The following is a 17,648-nucleotide window of genomic DNA, read 5'->3' as shown; positions in this document are numbered from 1 at the left end:
GGGCCTGTCCCCCTCCCTTGGGAGCACGCAGAGCTGTCACTCTAGTGCCCAGCACCAGTGAATGGGCCGGTGCTGGCATTGCCCACAGAGACGTGCTGCACTTCATGACCAGGCAGCAGCTCTGGGAAAAAGGGAGGGGTGGATCCTGGCAGAGCCAGCACCTGCCTGTGTGAACCACATGTAACACAGGGATTGGGGGCAGCTCAGGGATAGCCCAGCTCCACTTGCCCCACCCCCTCACATCTTGTGCCCAAGAGCAGGCTTCCTAGGTACCAGGGGGAGGGGCAGGGATCAGGGCACATCATGCATCTACAAGGGGGAAGAGTGCAAGGGTGAGAGCTCCTGGGCTCTATCCCCAGCTCTCAGAGGGGAGTGGGGTCTAGTGGGTTAGAGCAGGAGGGGCTGAGAGCCAGGACACCAGGTTCACAGCTCTGCCTGTGCCACCTTGGCCTGTTCTCCCACTATATGTGCCACTCGCCCAGCCTGCCTCATCTGCCCTGGGCTTCTTCAGGTGCTGAAATGGCTCCTATTTCAGCAAAATGTGGGTCTAAACCTGCTTCCTGCATATTTGCACAGAGGAGGCAGGGTGCCCTCGCCACCCAGCAGGGGAAAATGAGGCACCCAGCTGGGGGAAGGATGGCCCAAAGTCTCACATGGATGGAGCTAGGGCTAGAGTTCAGGAGTTCTGACTCCCAGTTCCCCTGCTCTAACCACTGGACCCCACTCTCTGGCTCTGATGTGTTGATTCCAGCTGGATAAACTCCCAGGATCCAGTGGCTGGTCAGGAGGGGGATCTGAGGGCAAGCCTCTGCCCTCCCGCACATGCCATGGCCTCAGGGAGCCTGGGGGTGGTGGGGGCATGGCCTCTGGCTGATAAGGAGCCACGCAGCCTGGCAGAGGGCCCATAGCTGAGCGCTCGCTGCCAATCTCTTATCAGTCCATGGCTGTGGCCTCCTGCTCTGGTGCACGTAAGCTGCTTGGGATCGGGGAGCGGGGGAACAGGCAGGGCCATAGCGCAGGTGCCATGAGGACCTGGGGTCCGGGGGCAAGGGGTCAGGAATCCTCAACAGGTGGGGTCTGACTCCAGAAACAGTGCAGCCTGGATGCCAGGGTCCCAAGCCAGGCAGGGGGCAGGGTCCTGGATGCCAGGGGCTCATGCCAGGCCAGAGGGGTGCTGTTGCCCTGACATGGGCTTCAAGCCAGACGGGGGTTCCAAGCCAGTCTGGGGGCAGGGCAGCCTGGACGCCAGGGTCCCAAGGCAGGATGGGAAGGTGTGAGGCAGGGAGTTGGGGAGGCAGGACTGCTTGTTTGTCCTGCACCCGCTGCCTCCAGACTTTGTCCCCACCCAGAAGCTCCAGGAAATGGCAGGGGGAGGGGTGGAGGGGCGACTTTGACCCCAGAGGCACTAAGTGCAACCTGAGACATAAACATCCCCCAGCCCTCCCAGCATCCCATGAGCAAGGGGGCAGAGAGAGATGGCACCATGCCCCATTGGGGGTGGACTGGGAGCCAGGACTCCTGAGTTTTATCCTGGCTCTGGGAGGGGAGGAGAGTCTAGTGGTTGGGGACTCAGGACTCCTGGGTTCTATCCAGGACTCTGGAAGGGGTTGAAAACTGCCAGGGCACTGGGCTTCCCCCCACGGCTTCTGCCCAACTGATTTCCATTCTGGCCGCACTTTGGTCCCAGTCAGAGCCCTCAGGAAAGTCAATATTTGGAGAGTCCTGTGGGGGGCTTGGCTGGCTCCCCAGGCAGCTCCCTCTGACGCCCCTGAGACACAACCCCCCAGCCCCTGGCCAAGGCCAGTGGGGAAATGAGCCAGGGCCTAGGCATTGGCACTGCTGCAGATTGTACTCCATGCTGGGCAAGCAGGGGTGCCATGCAGCTGCCAGGGCACAGAAATAGAGGGCTACCCTCCACCCCAGCTGTGCCAGTGTTTCTCAATCCTGACCCACAGCCCCTTGCTAACCCAGCCCTGCCCTGCCACCCAGCTCTGCTCGTGCCCCTTGATCTTGACTCACAGCCCCCTGCTAACCCAACCCTGGGCTCCCCAACCTACACATCACTTGCCTCCTGAGGCAAGATCCATGAGTGAGGGGGACAGGGCTCAAGAGCCTTGGGATCAGAAACAAAGGGGGCTGGGGCAACAGCCCTTGGCAAATGGAAGAGGTCGCAAGCCAAAGCAGCAGTGTCCAAAGCCAGGACAGAGGTGTCATGACCCAGATGCCAGGGTCCAAAGGCAGGATGGTGTCATGGCTTGGATGCCCCAAAGCCAGGACAGGGGTATCATGACCTGGATGCCAGGATCTGAATTCAGGTTGGGGGTGGTGCAGCCCAGACATAATGCTCTCCAGTAATACCCAGGGCCAGGGGAGGGTTGTGTTTGGCTTACGTCAGCTATAATTACCACCACCCTAGTTTGCAACTGGCACATAGCCATAGCAGGATACCTCAGATCTCATCTAATCACCCCATCTTCTGGCAAAATGCCCCCTGGGATTCCAGGAGGGAGCACACAGCCCTGCAGGCCCCAACGATGCCAGGGACAGAGCTGGATGGTGATGTTAACCCCTTTGCATCAGGGACCTCTCAGGGCAATAATAGGACTCCCCCCATAAACCCCTTGCCATCCTCTTACCACCCCAGTCAGCCACCCCCAACTGCCGCCCTGGGCACTGAGTGAATGGTGCCAACAGCCTCCCTGAGGCAGGAGAAGCATCAGATCCAGCCCCGTCACACCTGTACAACTAGCAAGCCGGGTGAGCACTTGGCACTGGAAAAGCAAAGGGAAAGGAAAAGATAAAGGGGGGGAACCCTCCCCTCCCACCAAGCCTGCTCCCTCCAGCGCTGTCATGGGGCACTGGCACCCCCTAGTGGGGATAATGGGCATGGCCATGTGGGGAAGGTGCCATCTCTCCTCTGGCCCTGGGACAGACTGACGGGGGAGCCCCAAGTGTGTGGGGTGAGGGGGTCAGGAAGGGGGCCTTGGGGGGTCGCAGGAGCTGGGGCAGATCCTGGGAGATACTGATGGATGCCAGGGGTCACTAGAGATGGGGGTGCAGAGCGGGGGAAGGGCTGGGCCAAGGCAGAAGAACAAGGGTGGTGGGGGAGCTCTAGGGCTGGGAGGGCAGGGGTCGCCATGAGCCATCGGGGTCCTGGGGTCAGAGGTGGGCACTGGGGGGTCACATGGGGTCAGGGGTCACAGAGGGTCAAAGGACCATATAAGGTTATCTGAGGTCACAGAGCGTGTCCCTGAGGGGTGAACCCCGCCCAGAGCAGAAAGGACCCGCCCCCCATGGACGCCATTTTGCGCCGCCAGCAGCCAGATCGGAAGTGCGGTTGCCCCTGGTCACGTGACACGGAGCCGCGCTGTTCACGTGATGAGGAAGATGGCGGCTTCCGGCCCCGGCCAATCGGGAAGTGGGAGCTGTCGGCGGCTGCGCAGAGGGGTTTGGAGCAGGGTCTGGCGAGGAGGTGAGAGCGGGGGATGGGGGGTCCCGAGGGAGCCCAGGGGCGGGGGGCCCCAGCAGGGGACGTGGAGCCCCAAGAAAGCGGGGGTCCAGCGAGAGGGGCGAGGGGCCCGGAGAGGGAAGGCCCAGGTCATGGGGGTGCAGGGAGGGGGGACTCCCAGGGTCACAGCGGATTGAGGGGGGGTGAGCTGGGGGCTGGGGGGTCCCAGGAGTCTGGGGGTGCAGGGAGGGGGGACTCCCAGGGTCACAGCGGATTGAGGGGGGGTGAGCTGGGGGGTGGGGGGTCCCAGGAGTCTGGGGGTGCAGGGAGGGGGGACTCCCAGGGTCACAGCGGATTGAGGGGGGGTGAGCTGGGGGCTGGGGGGTCCCAGGAGTCTGGGGGTGCAGGGAGGGGGGACTCCCAGGGTCACGGCGGATTGAGGGGGGCTGGGGGAAGCCAGGAGTCTGTGAGGCAAGTGGGGCCCAAGCGGGATCTACCCCTGAGGAAAGGGCCGCAGAGGGTCCCAGTGGGGGGTGGCCAGGGAGAGGCAATCTGGATCCATAGGGAGTGGAGGCAGGGGGCCCGGGCAGGGGAGCAGGGCCCTGTTGAGGTTTGGGTGCCCCGCAGGCATATCAAGGGTTCCCCAGTGACTGAGGTGCCTCCCTGGGGTGCCCAGGACAGGTGGGTATCGAGGGGAACCCGTGGTGGAAGAGGGGAGAGCCCCACAGATCCTGACCAAGTGTGGATCCCCAGGGAGAAGCCAGCTCCTGCAGGGGGGCCTGGGGACATCTGGGTGCACAAGGTGAGGGACCCTGCAGGAGCTGGGGAGATGTGGGTCTGGGCCTGGGAGGCCACAAAAGGCGAGGAGGACCAAGGGGAGGCACAGATGTGGACCCTCCAGAAAGCGGGGGACAGAAGAGTTGGGCAGGGAGAGGGGAGGCATGAGGCACCCTAAGTGGGCAAAGGCAATGTGCATCGCATGGGGCCTGATATTGGGGGGAACTGCAAACGCACACTGTTAGGGGAGCAGATATCACTGGGGGGTGGGAATGGGGGGCACAGGTAGGGAGACCCCACTGAGGCGCATTGGGTGGGTGGGAATGGGGGGCACAGGTAGGGAGACCCCACTGAGGCACACTGGGGAGTGGGAAGGGGGATACAGATGGGGAAATCACATTGAGGAGAGCTAGACTAGGGGATGCAGGTGGGGAGACTTGGTGGACTTAGGGAGACCCCATCGTCCACAAGATTCTCTGGCTGGCACACCAGAGGGCAGTGGTGCTACTAGGGAAGGGAGAGGAGGAGAGGCTCCTTCAGCTGGAGGATAGGTAAGTGGGGCATCCAGAGGCTCCCAGGCCGGGACGGGGGGGATCCGGACGGATGGACAACGCACCGCTGCATGCCTAGGGTAGGATCTGGAGGGGCGGGTAGCAGTATGAAGGACCAGTGGAGGGCTTAAAATATTTACAGCATGTCACTGTGTGTTTGAGTTGGGGGGGAGGGGGCATGGGGTGTGCAGAGGATTGGTTCAGGCCCAGGGCATGGGATGACAGCACCTTCCTTTCTAGGGGATGCTGGCTCTGAATTGGTCCCAGGGCAAGGGTACTGGATGGCTCAGGGGGAGGGAATAGGATATGGGGACTTTCCTCTTTAGGGGGGCTGGCTCCAATCCAGCTCAGTGGGGGGGACACACTGGTTGGGATTGAGGGCAAGTCTCTTGGTTTACCCCCACTATCTGGGTTCTTGTTGCATGTCCTTCCAGGATGCAGTTGAGCCAGGCCACAGCGCTACTCACACTCTGCCTGTCGGCGCTTTGCCAGCCAGCGTTGGGCACTGAGGGCAAGAGAAAACTGCAGATTGGTGTCAAGAAGCGGGTGGAGAACTGCCCCATCAAATCCCGCAAGGGAGATGTGCTGCACATGCATTACACCGTGAGTGCTACCCCATGGTAGGGAAGGGGGCAGTGCCAACCAGCTAGGGCCAGGGGGTCTGTATGCCAGCAGGCACGGGAGGCACCAGCTAGCCCAAGGTTCTGGGGCCAAGGAGAGACCTAGCCAGCCGACGTCACTGGTGCGCCATTAGTGCAGGGGAAAGGAAGGGCACAAGTATTTGCCAGTAGCTCCTGGGGCAATGTTTGTGTGTTGCAAGAAGGGAGTGTCTAGCTGGGGGCAGGCCCCTCCATCTCACCCCCTCCTTTCCCACAGGGCAAGCTAGAAGACGGGACCGAGTTTGACAGCAGCATCCCACGTGACCAGCCCTTCATCTTCTCGCTGGGGACGGGCCAAGTCATCAAAGGCTGGGACCAAGGCCTGCTTGGGTAACGTCCTGCCCTGCAAGTTGGGGGAGGGGGTGTTGAGAGCAGTCCCCCCACATTGAGCCTGGCCTCAGCTCAAGCTGTGGCTGGAATCACAGAGTGAGGGACCCAGGCGTCCAGCTCGTGGAGGGGCATGTGGCACAGTCCCCTTTAGCCTCTCTCCATATGTCACTTGGCCTCCCCCTTCTCTGGTGTTAATCACGTTTATTACAGTAGCCCCTGAGGACCCTCTGCTGTCCCAGGCACTGCACAGTCAGGACCGGCTGCAGCCCTGCCCTCCCCACCCAGCTCCTACTTGACCAGCGGGAGCCTTGGCATGGTTGTGCAGAGCGATCCATGCCCCAGCCTTTGTACAATCTTGGAGCATCCATTGCACTGTGCTACAGCCTAGAACCACCCCCTTTGACAAAGGGTGAAACCCGCTGCTCTGAGACGGGGCCCTTGGGCTCCAGCACCACCTCTTTCCCTGTGGCTGCCCAGCTACTGCCTGGTAGACACTTCATCCCTTTAGGGCGTGATGCAACCAACAGGGATTTGCAGCGACCCGGCACAGCCTTTCCAAAACAGGCAGGTGTTTATTAGTCAATTGGCCTCCATCGTTAAAGGGGCCATCTTAGAATGGAAAACAAAGCTGAAATATGAGTCCATGCTGGCAGCATCACCTGCCACTCTGGTCCAAAGCCTGGAGTCCCTCTGTCTCCCTACACTGAGTGCTGGCAGCTGAAATCTGATCACAGTGACCTCAGCCTCTTGGTGCCCAGGTGCCGCCCTGCTGTGTCTGGGTCTCCTTCTCCCTTGGCTGGTAGTTGTGGCCAGCCAGCAGGACTCCCAGTGTTTCTCCAGGGCTCCCTGCCTAGGGACAGTTCTTGATGCATCAGCCCCCCGCTAGAGAGACCAGCAGCTGTCCCTTCTCCCCTGCACTAGAGGGGAAAGTAACCCCTTCCCACCAGGGGGTGGCAATCCCAAATGGGTGGGGAAACTGAGTCACGACTATGGTTCATACGGATATGACCACAATTCCCACACTCTCCACATGCCTCCTGATCCTTAATTCAGACTTCACTCCACCTGCCCTGTTGGCAGTGATCTTCCTGATGCTGCCAGCCAGCCATCGATCGCTGGGGCTGTCCATTCTGTGTGACTTCACAGCAAAGAGATTAACAGCTTCTTCTCTTTGAAAATGGATGCCGCCTAGTCCTACTCTGGGTCAGCGGCAGAGCTGTAGACAAAACAGGAGTCCTGGCTTCCAGCCTCCGCTGCTCTAACCCACTAGACCCCACTCCCCTCCCAGAGCTGGGGATAGAATCCAGAAGTCCTGGGTTAGAACAGCCCCTTCTGTTCTAACCTCTAGACACGCTGAATATTATGCCATGGTGCTCCAGTTACGTTATTCAACTGTCAGTGGCCATAGCCAAGCTAGTACCACACGCTGTCCATCCCTAGCAGTGGTTACAGGTGGATACCTGGATTTATTTTTTCCCCATGGGGGGCGGATACACCACATAGCCCAATGAGCAGCAGCTCTTCTGACACTACTGTCTTCCCCACTATGACTGTCTCCTATGCTTCTCAACCAATCTTGGTTTTTAAGCCTATTGTCGTTTTGGTTTGGGCTGCCCTGTTTGCTTTTGGAGCCAGCAGTGGTTCACGGGGTGGATGAGCTTATAACCAAGAGCTGACTGACAGTGTGTAGCAAGCAGAAAATGGATTCTCATGCATGTAAGCCACCCTGGGTCAAGCAACAGGGTTGGTAGGGATTCCAAACCTGCCAGGGGGTGGTCAAGTGCCCCAAAAGTGATCCCCACTGGGGGAGGGTGGTATAGTGGTTAGAGCTGCTTAGATCGCTAGTTCTCAGAATGGGGCTAGCTCCTAGGTGCTACTGTAAGACAAACAGGGCCCTAGCCTAGGGCTCTGGAAGCCCTGGTTTCATTCGCTACATGGGCAGGTCACTAGGTTTCTCCATCTGCAGGTGAGGATAATAGCTCTGCCCAGCCTCAGACCTGTCCTAAAGATTGAGGTGCCCAGACCCCGTGGGGATGGGGGCCAGAGCAGTACCGAAGATAGGTCTAGAACTGAGTCTTTCCTGCGCACTCATCCATCCCAAGGCCAGAAGAGCCCACGGTAACCATCTGGCCTGACCTCCTGTCCCAGGCCATTGGACTCATTCTGGCCGAACTAGAGCAGAGCTGTTAGAAGAACATCCCATCTTGATTTAACAGTTGCCATGATAGAGAATCCACAGCAGCCCTTGGGAAAGAGGAGTCCGAGCAAGGGAAATTGGAGACTGGCAATCCCACTGATGCTCACACTCCAATTCCTGGGCTTAGAGGTCCAAATGCAGCCATTACACCATACACCTTCCCTGGATCAGCAGCAGGCTTTGAGCCCCTTCACCTTCAGATCCCCATGAGGCCCTTATTGATTGAGGTACAATGGAGGTGGTTGAACTCTGCCAGATTTCAGCATGTGCAATACATTCATTCTGTTAAATTCCTGCTATTTGTGTTACTAGGGTTAGCCAGCACTCTGTGCCAGTGGGGGATTTCTAGCTGTCATGTGCAGTTGAAGGTAGATAGTCCATTGACAATTTTGGCCTCAGACATTAGGAATCTGGGCAATATTGACTCTCCCATAAACTTGCCCATGATTCATTTTACCTGCACAGACGATCAGCGGCAGAGGTGCCCTGAGCTCTTTGCCATTGTGAAGTGGAGTTTTCCTGATGGCAGAGAAGGGTGTGGGGGTGACTTCCCCAAGATCCATAGAGTGAGTCAGTGGCAGGACCAAGAGTGGAATTCAGGAGTCCTGCCTCCCAGGCCCCTGCTCTAGCCCGTGAGACCCATTCCCCTCCCCCAGGAGTCCTGACTTTCATTCCCACGGCCCCCACACCTTACGCTAGCCCACAGGGCCCCACTCCCCTCCCAGAGCTGGGGGTAGAACCCAGGAGTCCTGCCTTCCAGCCTTAGCTTTTTGCCCCCGGAGAGGGCTCTGAGTGGTGGCGTAACAGGGAAGCTGCAGGGGTGATGTTTGCTGCAGTTGGGCTACAATAAGCAGATGATCCTGTCTTTGCTTCCTTAAAGGGGCTTTGTGGAGGGGAGCAGGGGGGGTCTGATGGAGAAGTCTGGCGCTGTTGACTCAGCAAGTCTCACTGCTGTCTCCTTTCAGGATGTGCGAGGGTGAAAAGAGGAAACTGGTGATTCCCTCCGAGCTGGGTAGGTAGCCAGGGATTGGACTGACCCCCTCTGCAGGGGGAGCGGGGTACAAGGCCTTTCTCCTCTAAGGGACACCAGCTCTGATCCAGTCCTAGCAGGCAGGGACCAATGATCAAACTGTTGGGTCTCTCTCCAGTTTCCACGTCTTGCTAAAGTCACCTGCCCAGAACCACCACCAGAGGGGGCTGTGGGTGGGAATTGAGGGGCATCAGTAGAGGTGGGAGCCTGGGGCTGGGATAGCAGGGGGCTGTGGGTCAGGACTGAGAGGCATCAGGATGTTCACTCCTAGGCCAGTCCCCTGTGGGAAAGCAGGTGGGGGGGAAGGAGGGGCACTGCTTTGGGTGCCCAACAGACACTGACATTTAGGGGAGGGTGCTCTTTGTGCCAGTCTGGCCTCTTTCCCATTGCTCAGCCCCTGCCCGAAACCTCTCCTCCCCCCAGGAGTAGTTGTGTGTCCGTCCCATCCCCTCCATGCCCCGCCGCATTGGGGTGGGGGGTGGTGTCAGTTTCTTGCTTTAATTTTTCTCTGTTTCCTCCCAAGGCTACGGGGACCGAGGGGCTCCACCCAAGATCCCAGGTAAGGCCACCGTGTCCCCCATGTGCTTGGTCCCTGCCTGTCCCTTGGGGCAGTGGTGCCATCTGTGTGAACTGCCAACCCCTCAGATCTCCACAGCTTCCCTCCAGTCTCTCACTAGGGCAGCCCCTCCCCTATTGCTCCCCAGGCAGCAGGGCCCCTATCTGGCCATCGGGCAGTGAGGTCCTCCCCTGTTCCCCTCCCCCACAGCAACATAGGGTCCCCGGTGTGCAGAATGGCTGGGGGGTTCCTGCCTGGGTGGGGGAGGAGTGGGGCAGGATTGCATGATGCCCCCCTGACTTTGCCCTGCCCCCCTCCAGGTGGTGCAACACTGATCTTCGAGGTGGAGCTGCTGAAGATTGAGCGGCGACCGGAGCTGTAGGCAGGCGGCGTTGGCTGTGGGTGGGTGGGGAAGAGGTCTGGGGGGCCTGGGCTTGGTGGGGGGAAGGATGGTGTGTGCACACAGCCACACGGGGGAGCAGAGGGGTGTTCAAAGGAAATCCTGGAAGATCAAAAATAAAAGCACAGACTGGAGCTGCCCAGTGTGTGAGGGGAGTGGGTGCGGGGCAGTGCAAGCCCAGAGCAAAGGAAATGGAGAGCTGGGGCTCCTGGGTGCAATCTCGGAGGGAAGCGGGGGCTCGTCAGAGCAGGGAGTCCAGGCTTCTGGGTTCTCCCCTGCCTCCAGGCAGGTGCTGTGAACCGTCCTGCCATGGAGCAGCACTGCCTGCCTTTGCCACATGGTGGCACCAGGTGCCTGGCAAGAGCTGGCAGCCCCTCCGCCTGTGACCCGCTCTCCCAGACGGGTGGGAGGGGCTGCTCACTCTGGGGCGGGGCTGTGCCTGGGACAGCATGGGCAGGGCAGAAGGGAGGCCTAGGGCACTGGCAGTGGCTCCCAGAGGGCATTGGCTTGGAGCCGAGGAGCTGAGCTGGGGGCAGGCCTTGACCTGCTGCAGGCCAGCTTCAAAGGCAGAGCGGGCAACACGTGGGAACCAGCAGCAGTGACTCAGCCTGCTCCCAGTTCCACCCTGTGACACAGCAGCCGCACCCTGTGCTCACAAGGGCCCCGGGACAGGACAGCAGGGGCTGTGGGTCAGGAGCGAGGGCCACTGGCAGACCTGGGCTGGATTGCCCAAGGAGAGGAGGGAGGGGCAGTGCCAGGCCCATCTGGTCAGCCCCATCCTCCATTACTCAGCAGGGTGGATCGGGGAGCCAGCTGGGTTGCTGCTGGAGGGCAGGGAGCCGGGCTGGGGTGTGGTGGAGTGGAGGCTGCCAGCACACTCGTCCCCACCACAGTGGGGTGCTGGCCCCAGCCCTGTCCTGCCGGCTCCCAGCCGCCCGGTGACCTCAGGCCGGAAGCACGAAGTGCGGCTGCCGCCCGATTCGTTCCAGGAGCCAGGGACATTCTTTCCGTGCTGAGCTCAGCCCTGCCACGAGTGGGGGAGGGGAGGGACTCAGGCTGGCCTGGACGGAGCCTAACTGGCCTCCTGGGGCATGGACGTCACAGGGCCAGGGAGCCCCCCTGAGCACAGCCAGCCTGTTGCCAGTGCTGGGACCCCCCTTGTCACCTGGTTGCCACAGCAGCTGCCTCCCATGGGAGGGAGGGCCTGGGGAGTGCAGAGCTGGCAGTGGCTGTGCATGGGGAAGGAGAAGGGCTGCTCTGGGGGTGCGAGGTGGTACCATTGGCTGGCGCTGGGCACCCCAATGCTTGGCCAAGCACCTGCGTGGGGCTCAGTTGGCCCTTCCTCTGCCTGTCTTTCCCAGGTGATTTGCAGATGCTGAGGGCTTCCCTTAGTACTGATGACCCCCACTCCCCATTAGCATCTTGGCTGGGCCTGCTGGCAGGAACAGTGTTACCCTGCTAGGGATCCCACCACCCCTGTTGAGAAAATGGGGCCCAGGCTGGACCTGCCCCCCATTCCCTTCTTCAAATGGGGGTATCCACCCACAGTCCCCCTGCTCCCATCAAACAATGCTTGGGAAAGGGGGTGGTCATCCCAAGACGGAAGCCCTGCTGATTCCCATCCCACATAATGCCCTTCAGCCCCCCCACACTTGGGAGTGTCCCCCACACGCACCAGTGCCCACTTATACCAGTGGGTCCCACCCTCTGGCCCCCAACCTGCCTGCAGCAGTTTCCCCCCTTGGTCCTGCACCCCCCAAACCACTCACCTTACCCCACTCCAGCCCCCCCCATGCAGAACAGCAGCCCCCCCAACTCTCAAACTTTTATTAAATTCATATAAAAACACAACAGAAAATTCATGTAATAATTAAAAAATCCTTAAAAATATCAAATCATAACCCCCCTAGGGCCCCCCACTACCAAAAAAGAGGGGGCTCACATGGGGGTATTGCTAAGGAGCTGTCCAGCTGGCTAGTGATTATCAATGCGCTGGGGAGGTTAAGGAGGGGGGGCCCCTCCCTCTACACCCCCAAACTTTAGAGGGGTTCCCCCACTCCAGCCTGGTGCCATTGGTTGCTTTTCCCACTCCCTCAGCTGGAGGAGGTGGGTCTGAGGAGGTGGGGGGGGTCATTTCTTCTGGGGGGTGCTGAGCTTCTGCATGCCTCGGATCTTGTCGAGCAGGTCCCCCACAAAAGCCTGGTGGGGAGGAAGAGGAGAAGGGTTACAGGGGGCAGGAGGGGAATGCCCTTTTCCTTTCTGATAGAGCGCTGGAGGACTCCCACCTACCCTGCTCTAACCCACTTGACCTTGCTCCCCTTCATAGACAGCCCCCACCCCCTCCCAGGCTGGTTCCTTCCCCTAGCTGCCCAGGATCCTCTAAGGATACAGCCCCACCCAGCGGTAGGTTTCAGAGGGCCCCAGAAACCAGCTCTGGAGAGGAAGCCCACACCCCAAAATGACAGGTGTGCAGGGGGGAACTGGAGAGGGAATAGCAGCTGCTGACACCCCCCCACCCCAGACTGATCACAACAACTGCGGGGGGGCGGGCCCAGAGCCATCCACCTCCCCTCCCACTGTCCAGGGGGCGGGTCCCAGTGTTTCTGGCTCCTGTGTGAGATGGAGGGGGACTTGTCACTCACCTCTGTGGGCTTGTAACAGTCAACCAGGAGCTCCTGGGGAAGGGAAAGAGAGGAGGGTCAGGGCTGAGGGGGGGCCTCCCATGGGGATCCACCTCTAGGTCCAGTTGCCACCCCCAACATAACAGTTCTTGCAGTGCAGCTATCCTGCCCCCCCCCCCATCCCTGCCTCATGGTTCACACCAGGATCTCCTACCCCAGCTCCTCACCTTATATCCCCCTTCCTTGTAACTCCCAGCCCTGCTTCCTCCCCTGCCAGCTCCTGCCCCATGGCTTCCAAGACCCCACCACACCCTGTCCCTCGGGTTCCCCGCCCCCTCAGGCTGCATGATCCCCAGCCCTGTATCACAATCCCTCCCCTCCTAGGCCAGCTCCCCCCTCATCTCAACAAGCTGGCATGAAACCTCACCCCATGGGTGGCTACTACAGGCCCCTCCCTGCAGCCAGGTCAGTGCTGTCCCAGATTCTACCCCCACCAGGCTGGCTACCATCCCCTACAGTGTGGTGCTTTGCTGCCCCAATCTTTCCCCTCTAGCCTGGCACTCCACCAACCCCCTGCCACCATCCTAGGCACCTCACTAGTCCCAGCCCCACCGTGCACTCCCCCCCACCCCCTGGACTGCCAGCTGAGCCCCACGGGAATGACAGCGTGCCCACTGGCAGGGGGACCCTGCTGCACCCCCTACCTTCACCCTGGCTCCCCGGGCATCATCGCTGCCCATGTCCAGCAGCTCATCTACATCAATCTCCAGCTCTGGGATCTCCTCCTCCTGGGGAAGGGGTGGAAATGATGTGGGGGGTTAGTGCACTGGGGTAGCCCCCCAACTAGTTACCTCCCCACAGACACAGCAAAGAACAGACCAGCCCCCACCTTGGACTGAGACTGAGCAGTGCATGCTGGGAGCAGTCACACCTACCCCCATCACCCAGCTTCCCCCCACCCACACTAAACCAGACTGGGAACCTGGGGGGTGGGGGGGATTAGCAGTTGGAAGAGTTTTAGCAGCACAACAGAAACGGCCTAATCAGGTCACCCGCCACTCCAGAAGCCAGGCTCAGACCTCCTCTCCCCCGCAAAAGAACCCCGACTAATCAGCTCCCTGGCTAATTATATTCAGAAGTTGGGCTCTCCCCCGCGGGGGGGGCACGGCAGACACCAGTCTGAACAATAGATTCAGCCCCTCAAGCAGCTCCAGCTACTTACAGCCCCATTAGCCATCTCAGAGACAAGCTCCATATGGCGCATGGGGCCCTGTACAAACAGCCCTGGCACCTCCCCACAGAGGTGGCTGCATCTCAGCCCCTGGGAGGGATCCCTGCGTGCGCCCCTCCCCCCAGCGCTGTGTGCAAGCGGGAGTCACCGAAATCCCCACGGAGATTTGGAAACAGGAAGCAAGTCAGCTGGAAGCCAGGGAAGAGTCAGGCCGCCCTTCCCCCCACCGCTGCCCCACCCCCTGTTCTTGGGGGGAGCGTCCACATACACTAGCCTGTGCCCCCCCGTGGGGGGATTCCCCCACCAACATCAAAAACTGATTAATTCCAGCAACCCGCCCCCAAAGCTTCCCAAATGCCCTGGACCCCTCACCAAAGAGGACAGAGGCAAACGGGCGGGGTAATTCCCCCCCCCCCGACAATTTAGGAATTAACTGTTTAGATTCCATCCAGCCCCACTGACTTTGGAAACGGGGGCAGGGCTGCCAGGCTGCCTGTTTGCCCCCCCTGAGACTTTAAAGCGGTTACCGCCTGCAAAGGAAATCCTTGGAACTAAGCAGCGTGAGAAACTTGGGGGAAGTTGGAGGACCCCCTCCCGCCCGAATGCGGGGGGTTAGCAGCTGTCCAACCCGACCCCCAAATCCACCGGCTACAGAGCGAATCTGGGGGAGACCTGGCGCGCAGGGTGAAGGTCGGAGTGGGATGGCGGCTCCCAGCTGGGGGTCACAATCATGTGACCGGGCGAGATCTGGGTTTTGGGGCCTGGAAGGGGTGTCCTCGGGCGAATGGGGGAGGGGACTCCCCTAGTTTGGCTGTGGGGGTGATAGGGAAGCTGGGGGCTCGGGGGTCCCTGGCAGGCAGAGATGGGGCTGTTCCAGGACCCGGGGGGACGGGGTACCTGGCAGTCGTACAGCTGCGTGAGCTGCTCCAGGATCCACTCCTCCAGGTTGAGCCGCTTGCGAAGCTCCTTGCGATCGTATTTCACCGTGACCTTCCCCTGGCGCCGGCCCGGCCCCTCCTCCTCCTCCTGGCCCGGCTCCCCCGGGGGGCTCTGGAAATACACGCGGGGGCTTGTGGCCCCCGCCCGGCCGCTCTCCGGGCTGCAAGGCGCTGCCATCCGCCGGACCGGGGACCCGAACCGGGTCAGAACGGGCTGCCCCCCGAACCGGGCCCACGTGGGCTCAGAACCTCCGGCTGCTGATCCCGGGAGCGGCTCTCAGGTGGATCCTGCGGATGCTGCCTCAGCCCAGACCCCGGCCCACGTGGGTCCAGAACCGAAGCCGCCTTCAGCTGCCGATACCGCGATGGAAGGAACCAGGTCCGCCTCCTGCCCCCGCGGGAACCAGAACCGGATCCTGCTATTACCGGCTCGGGGCTCTGCCTCCAAGGAACCAGGACCACGTGCAGTCTGGGCCAGATCCTTCTACGGCACGGAACCGGGCCCAGGCCGGAACCAGAACCGCCTTCAGCCTAGAACTAGGTGCTGGGTCGAGATTCACTTCTTGTCTGCACCGAATCAGGACCAAACACGCATCCGTCCTGCCTTTTTCTGGGACCACGTGTAAACCGAACTGAGGCCGATCCTCCTCCCGGACCCTAATTCGCTTCTTGCCAGAACCTAGTACGACCAGAACCGGGTCATGCTGCTGCCTTGGCCCGAACTGGGTCCGGATCCCCTCTTCTTCCTGGTGTTTCCGGGCCGGGATCAGAACCAGAATATGGAAAAGCCCCGTCTCCTGCTGGTACAGGATCCGCCCGGTGCTACCGCTACCGGGTCTTCTCAGCCCCAGTTCCTAGTACCGGCTTCGGCCAGCGCTGTCCTGGGTGCTAGGGCCGGGACCTCTGGGACTCACTCGCGCCAGCCGCAGTACCGGTTCCTCCCGGCTCCGGTTCGGTTCCGATCCGCTCCCCCCGACGGCCCCTTTGTCCCGCTGCTGCTGCTATGGCTCGCTCCTCGTCTCCCTCCCCCGCCCCCTCCCCGCCCCCTTAAAGGGGCCGCGTGTCTGTCTGTCTGTCCGTCCCCTCCCCCCGTCCTTCTGTCCGTCAACACCCTCCTCACGAGATGGGAAGGGAGGTCAGGCTGCGCCCCCGCCACCCATTGCAGGGTCTGTCTGTCAGTCCGTCGTTCCCTCACCTCTTGTGTCCGCCTGTCTGTCCGTCATTCCCCCCCCCCACTGCAGGGGGTGGAGTGAGGTCAGCCTGCTCGGCCCCAACCCAGCGACTTTTTGTCCCATCCATGGTCTATTCCCCCCCGCCCGCCCCGGTCCCTCCGTCAACCCTCCCCCACGGGACAGGGAGCTCGGCCTACCCCTCCCTCTAACCCAAGGTCGATCGGCCTGTCTCTCTGCCCCCCCCCCGTCTGTCCATCCCGGAGGTATCCCGCCCCTAAACTCCCTCCCCCCCCCATACCCAGGGGCTGTCTGCTCCTTCCCCATGGGGTTCTGCCTGTCTGTCACAGACCTGGGGGCGGCGGGGGGGGGCGGATTCTGCCCTTCCGCTGCACATGCTGTGTGTCCAGGCCACAGGGTTTATTCTTGGTGGTTTCTTCCCTCCGCCCCCCGTTTGTCCATCCATTCCCCCATCTAATTCCCCCACCATATCTTGCCCCTCTCTGGCCTCTCCAGGGCATGCCGATTTGTCCTTCTGTCTCACAATGGGGGGGAGGGGGCATGTCTGTCTGTCCATAACAAAGGAGCTGTCAATTTGTCCAACCCCCCTGCCCCCTCCCCTAGCTGTCCCCACAGACAGCTGAGCTTCCCCCCTCATGTCCGTCCCCGTCTATGTCTCCATCCTTCCTGTTCTGCTGTGGGAAATCAGCGATGGTTGGGGAGGAGCAGCTCCCTGCAGCCTGGGAGATAGCAAGGAAGGAACCCCCCTTCCCATCTGGCTCAGGCTGCAGTTTGTGAGGGGGTAGGGGATGGGGGGGCATTTGGAGAGGGACTAGGGTAGAGACAGTGAGAGCTGAGTGGCTGGGAAATCTAGTGATGGCTCCTCATGCTGGTGGGGCAGGGGGGCTGTGTACCCAACCCAAGCATCCCTGGCTTGGTGCTGAGATGCAGCCACCTCTGGGGTGGGGCATGGAGCTGTTTATACAGGGATCCCTTGCCTGGTGCTGAGATGCAGCCACCTCTGGGGTGGGGCATGGAGCTGTTTATACAGGGATCCCTTGCCTGGTGCTGAGATTCAGCAGTCCCTGGAGAGGGCTGCAGGACCAAGGATCCCTTTGCCCCTGCTGAGCTGCAGCTAGTGCCACCTCTGGGGTGGGGCACAGGGGCAGTACAGACCAGTATTATGCTCCCTGCAGAGAAGTTAGTAGAGCTAGAGGTAAGGGGGAGAGGGCGGCGGGGCGGATTTACAGGGGTGGAATGGAAAGGCCTGGAGGCCTGGGTTCACATTCCCCTTCTCACATGGAAAACTCGAGGGCGGGAGGGTGGGCTGGGGCATGTTTTCCTGCTTGCTAGCAACCACGCTGGGGTGTAGCCCCCCACCTGCCCAGGGGGCGGAGGAGCGGGTCAGCAGAAGGAGGGGTGATGGTAGAGACGTTTCAGCGGGGTTGGGGGGAGGCTGCTGTGGAGAGGGGATGCGGGGGTTGGGGGATAACGGGATACAAAGGGACAGCAGGAGCAGCGCTTCAGTAGGTTCCATCGCCCCCGCCCCCGCCCCAGTCCATGTACACACACCCCCTGACCCCATTGGCAATTTGCGGGGCGGGGCCCTGGGGGGTGGGGACCTGGGGGCCGCTGTCCCTTTAAGAGCTGGCTCCCTGCGGCTGGCCTGGCCCAAGGCGTCGGGAAAACACGTGGCCGGGACTGAGTAACAGAGCCGCGATTCAGACGCTTCCTGGCCTGG

General features: G+C 61.0%; 2 protein-coding genes across 3 annotated transcripts; one reads left to right on the top strand and one right to left on the bottom strand.

The window, feature by feature from the left end:
* The first annotated feature begins 3,221 nt into the window (after positions 1-3,221).
* FKBP2 (FKBP prolyl isomerase 2) lies at positions 3,222-11,423 on the top strand. Of its 2 annotated transcripts, none has more exons than XM_073351757.2 (6): positions 3,222-3,472; positions 5,211-5,379; positions 5,653-5,765; positions 8,928-8,974; positions 9,516-9,551; positions 9,869-11,423. In XM_073351757.2, exons 1-6 carry the CDS (start codon positions 3,294-3,296, stop codon positions 9,928-9,930), a joined length of 606 nt encoding a protein of 201 aa, XP_073207858.1. In that variant the 5' UTR covers positions 3,222-3,293; the 3' UTR covers positions 9,931-11,423. The 2 variants fall into 2 exon arrangements, with proteins under 2 accessions (XP_073207858.1, XP_073207859.1); XM_073351758.2 differs by lacking the exon at positions 3,222-3,472 and adding an exon at positions 4,568-4,776.
* Positions 11,424-11,761: 338 nt separating this feature from the next.
* Positions 11,762-15,770, bottom strand: PPP1R14B (protein phosphatase 1 regulatory inhibitor subunit 14B). Its single transcript, XM_073351759.2, has 4 exons — positions 14,698-15,770; positions 13,274-13,357; positions 12,591-12,623; positions 11,762-12,147 (listed from the first exon to the last, which is right to left on the bottom strand). The coding sequence occupies exons 1-4, from the start codon at positions 14,914-14,916 to the stop codon at positions 12,079-12,081; spliced, it is 405 nt and encodes a 134-aa protein (XP_073207860.1). The 5' UTR covers positions 14,917-15,770; the 3' UTR covers positions 11,762-12,078.
* Between the last annotated feature and the right edge of the window lie 1,878 nt (positions 15,771-17,648).

This window comes from Lepidochelys kempii, chromosome 7 (genome assembly GCF_965140285.1).
Source record: "Lepidochelys kempii isolate rLepKem1 chromosome 7, rLepKem1.hap1, whole genome shotgun sequence".
NCBI lineage: Eukaryota > Metazoa > Chordata > Testudines > Cheloniidae > Lepidochelys > Lepidochelys kempii.
Note: the sequence above shows the minus strand (reverse complement) of the source record. Positions and strands in the feature narration are given on the sequence as shown.

Coding starts and splice junctions, on each gene's coding strand:
- FKBP2 (XM_073351757.2), top strand. CDS start 3,294: ATGGACGCCATTTTGCGCCGCCAGCAGCCAGATCGGAAGTGCGGTTGC. Junction 5,766..8,927: donor TGGGACCAAGGCCTGCTTGG/GTAACGTCCTGC, acceptor GTCTCCTTTCAG/GATGTGCGAGGGTGAAAAGA. Junction 9,552..9,868: donor GGCTCCACCCAAGATCCCAG/GTAAGGCCACCG, acceptor GCCCCCCTCCAG/GTGGTGCAACACTGATCTTC.
- PPP1R14B (XM_073351759.2), bottom strand. CDS start 14,916: ATGGCAGCGCCTTGCAGCCCGGAGAGCGGCCGGGCGGGGGCCACAAGC. Junction 13,358..14,697: donor CGCAGCTGTACGACTGCCAG/GTACCCCGTCCC, acceptor CCCCTTCCCCAG/GAGGAGGAGATCCCAGAGCT. Junction 12,148..12,590: donor ACTGTTACAAGCCCACAGAG/GTGAGTGACAAG, acceptor CCTCCCCACCAG/GCTTTTGTGGGGGACCTGCT.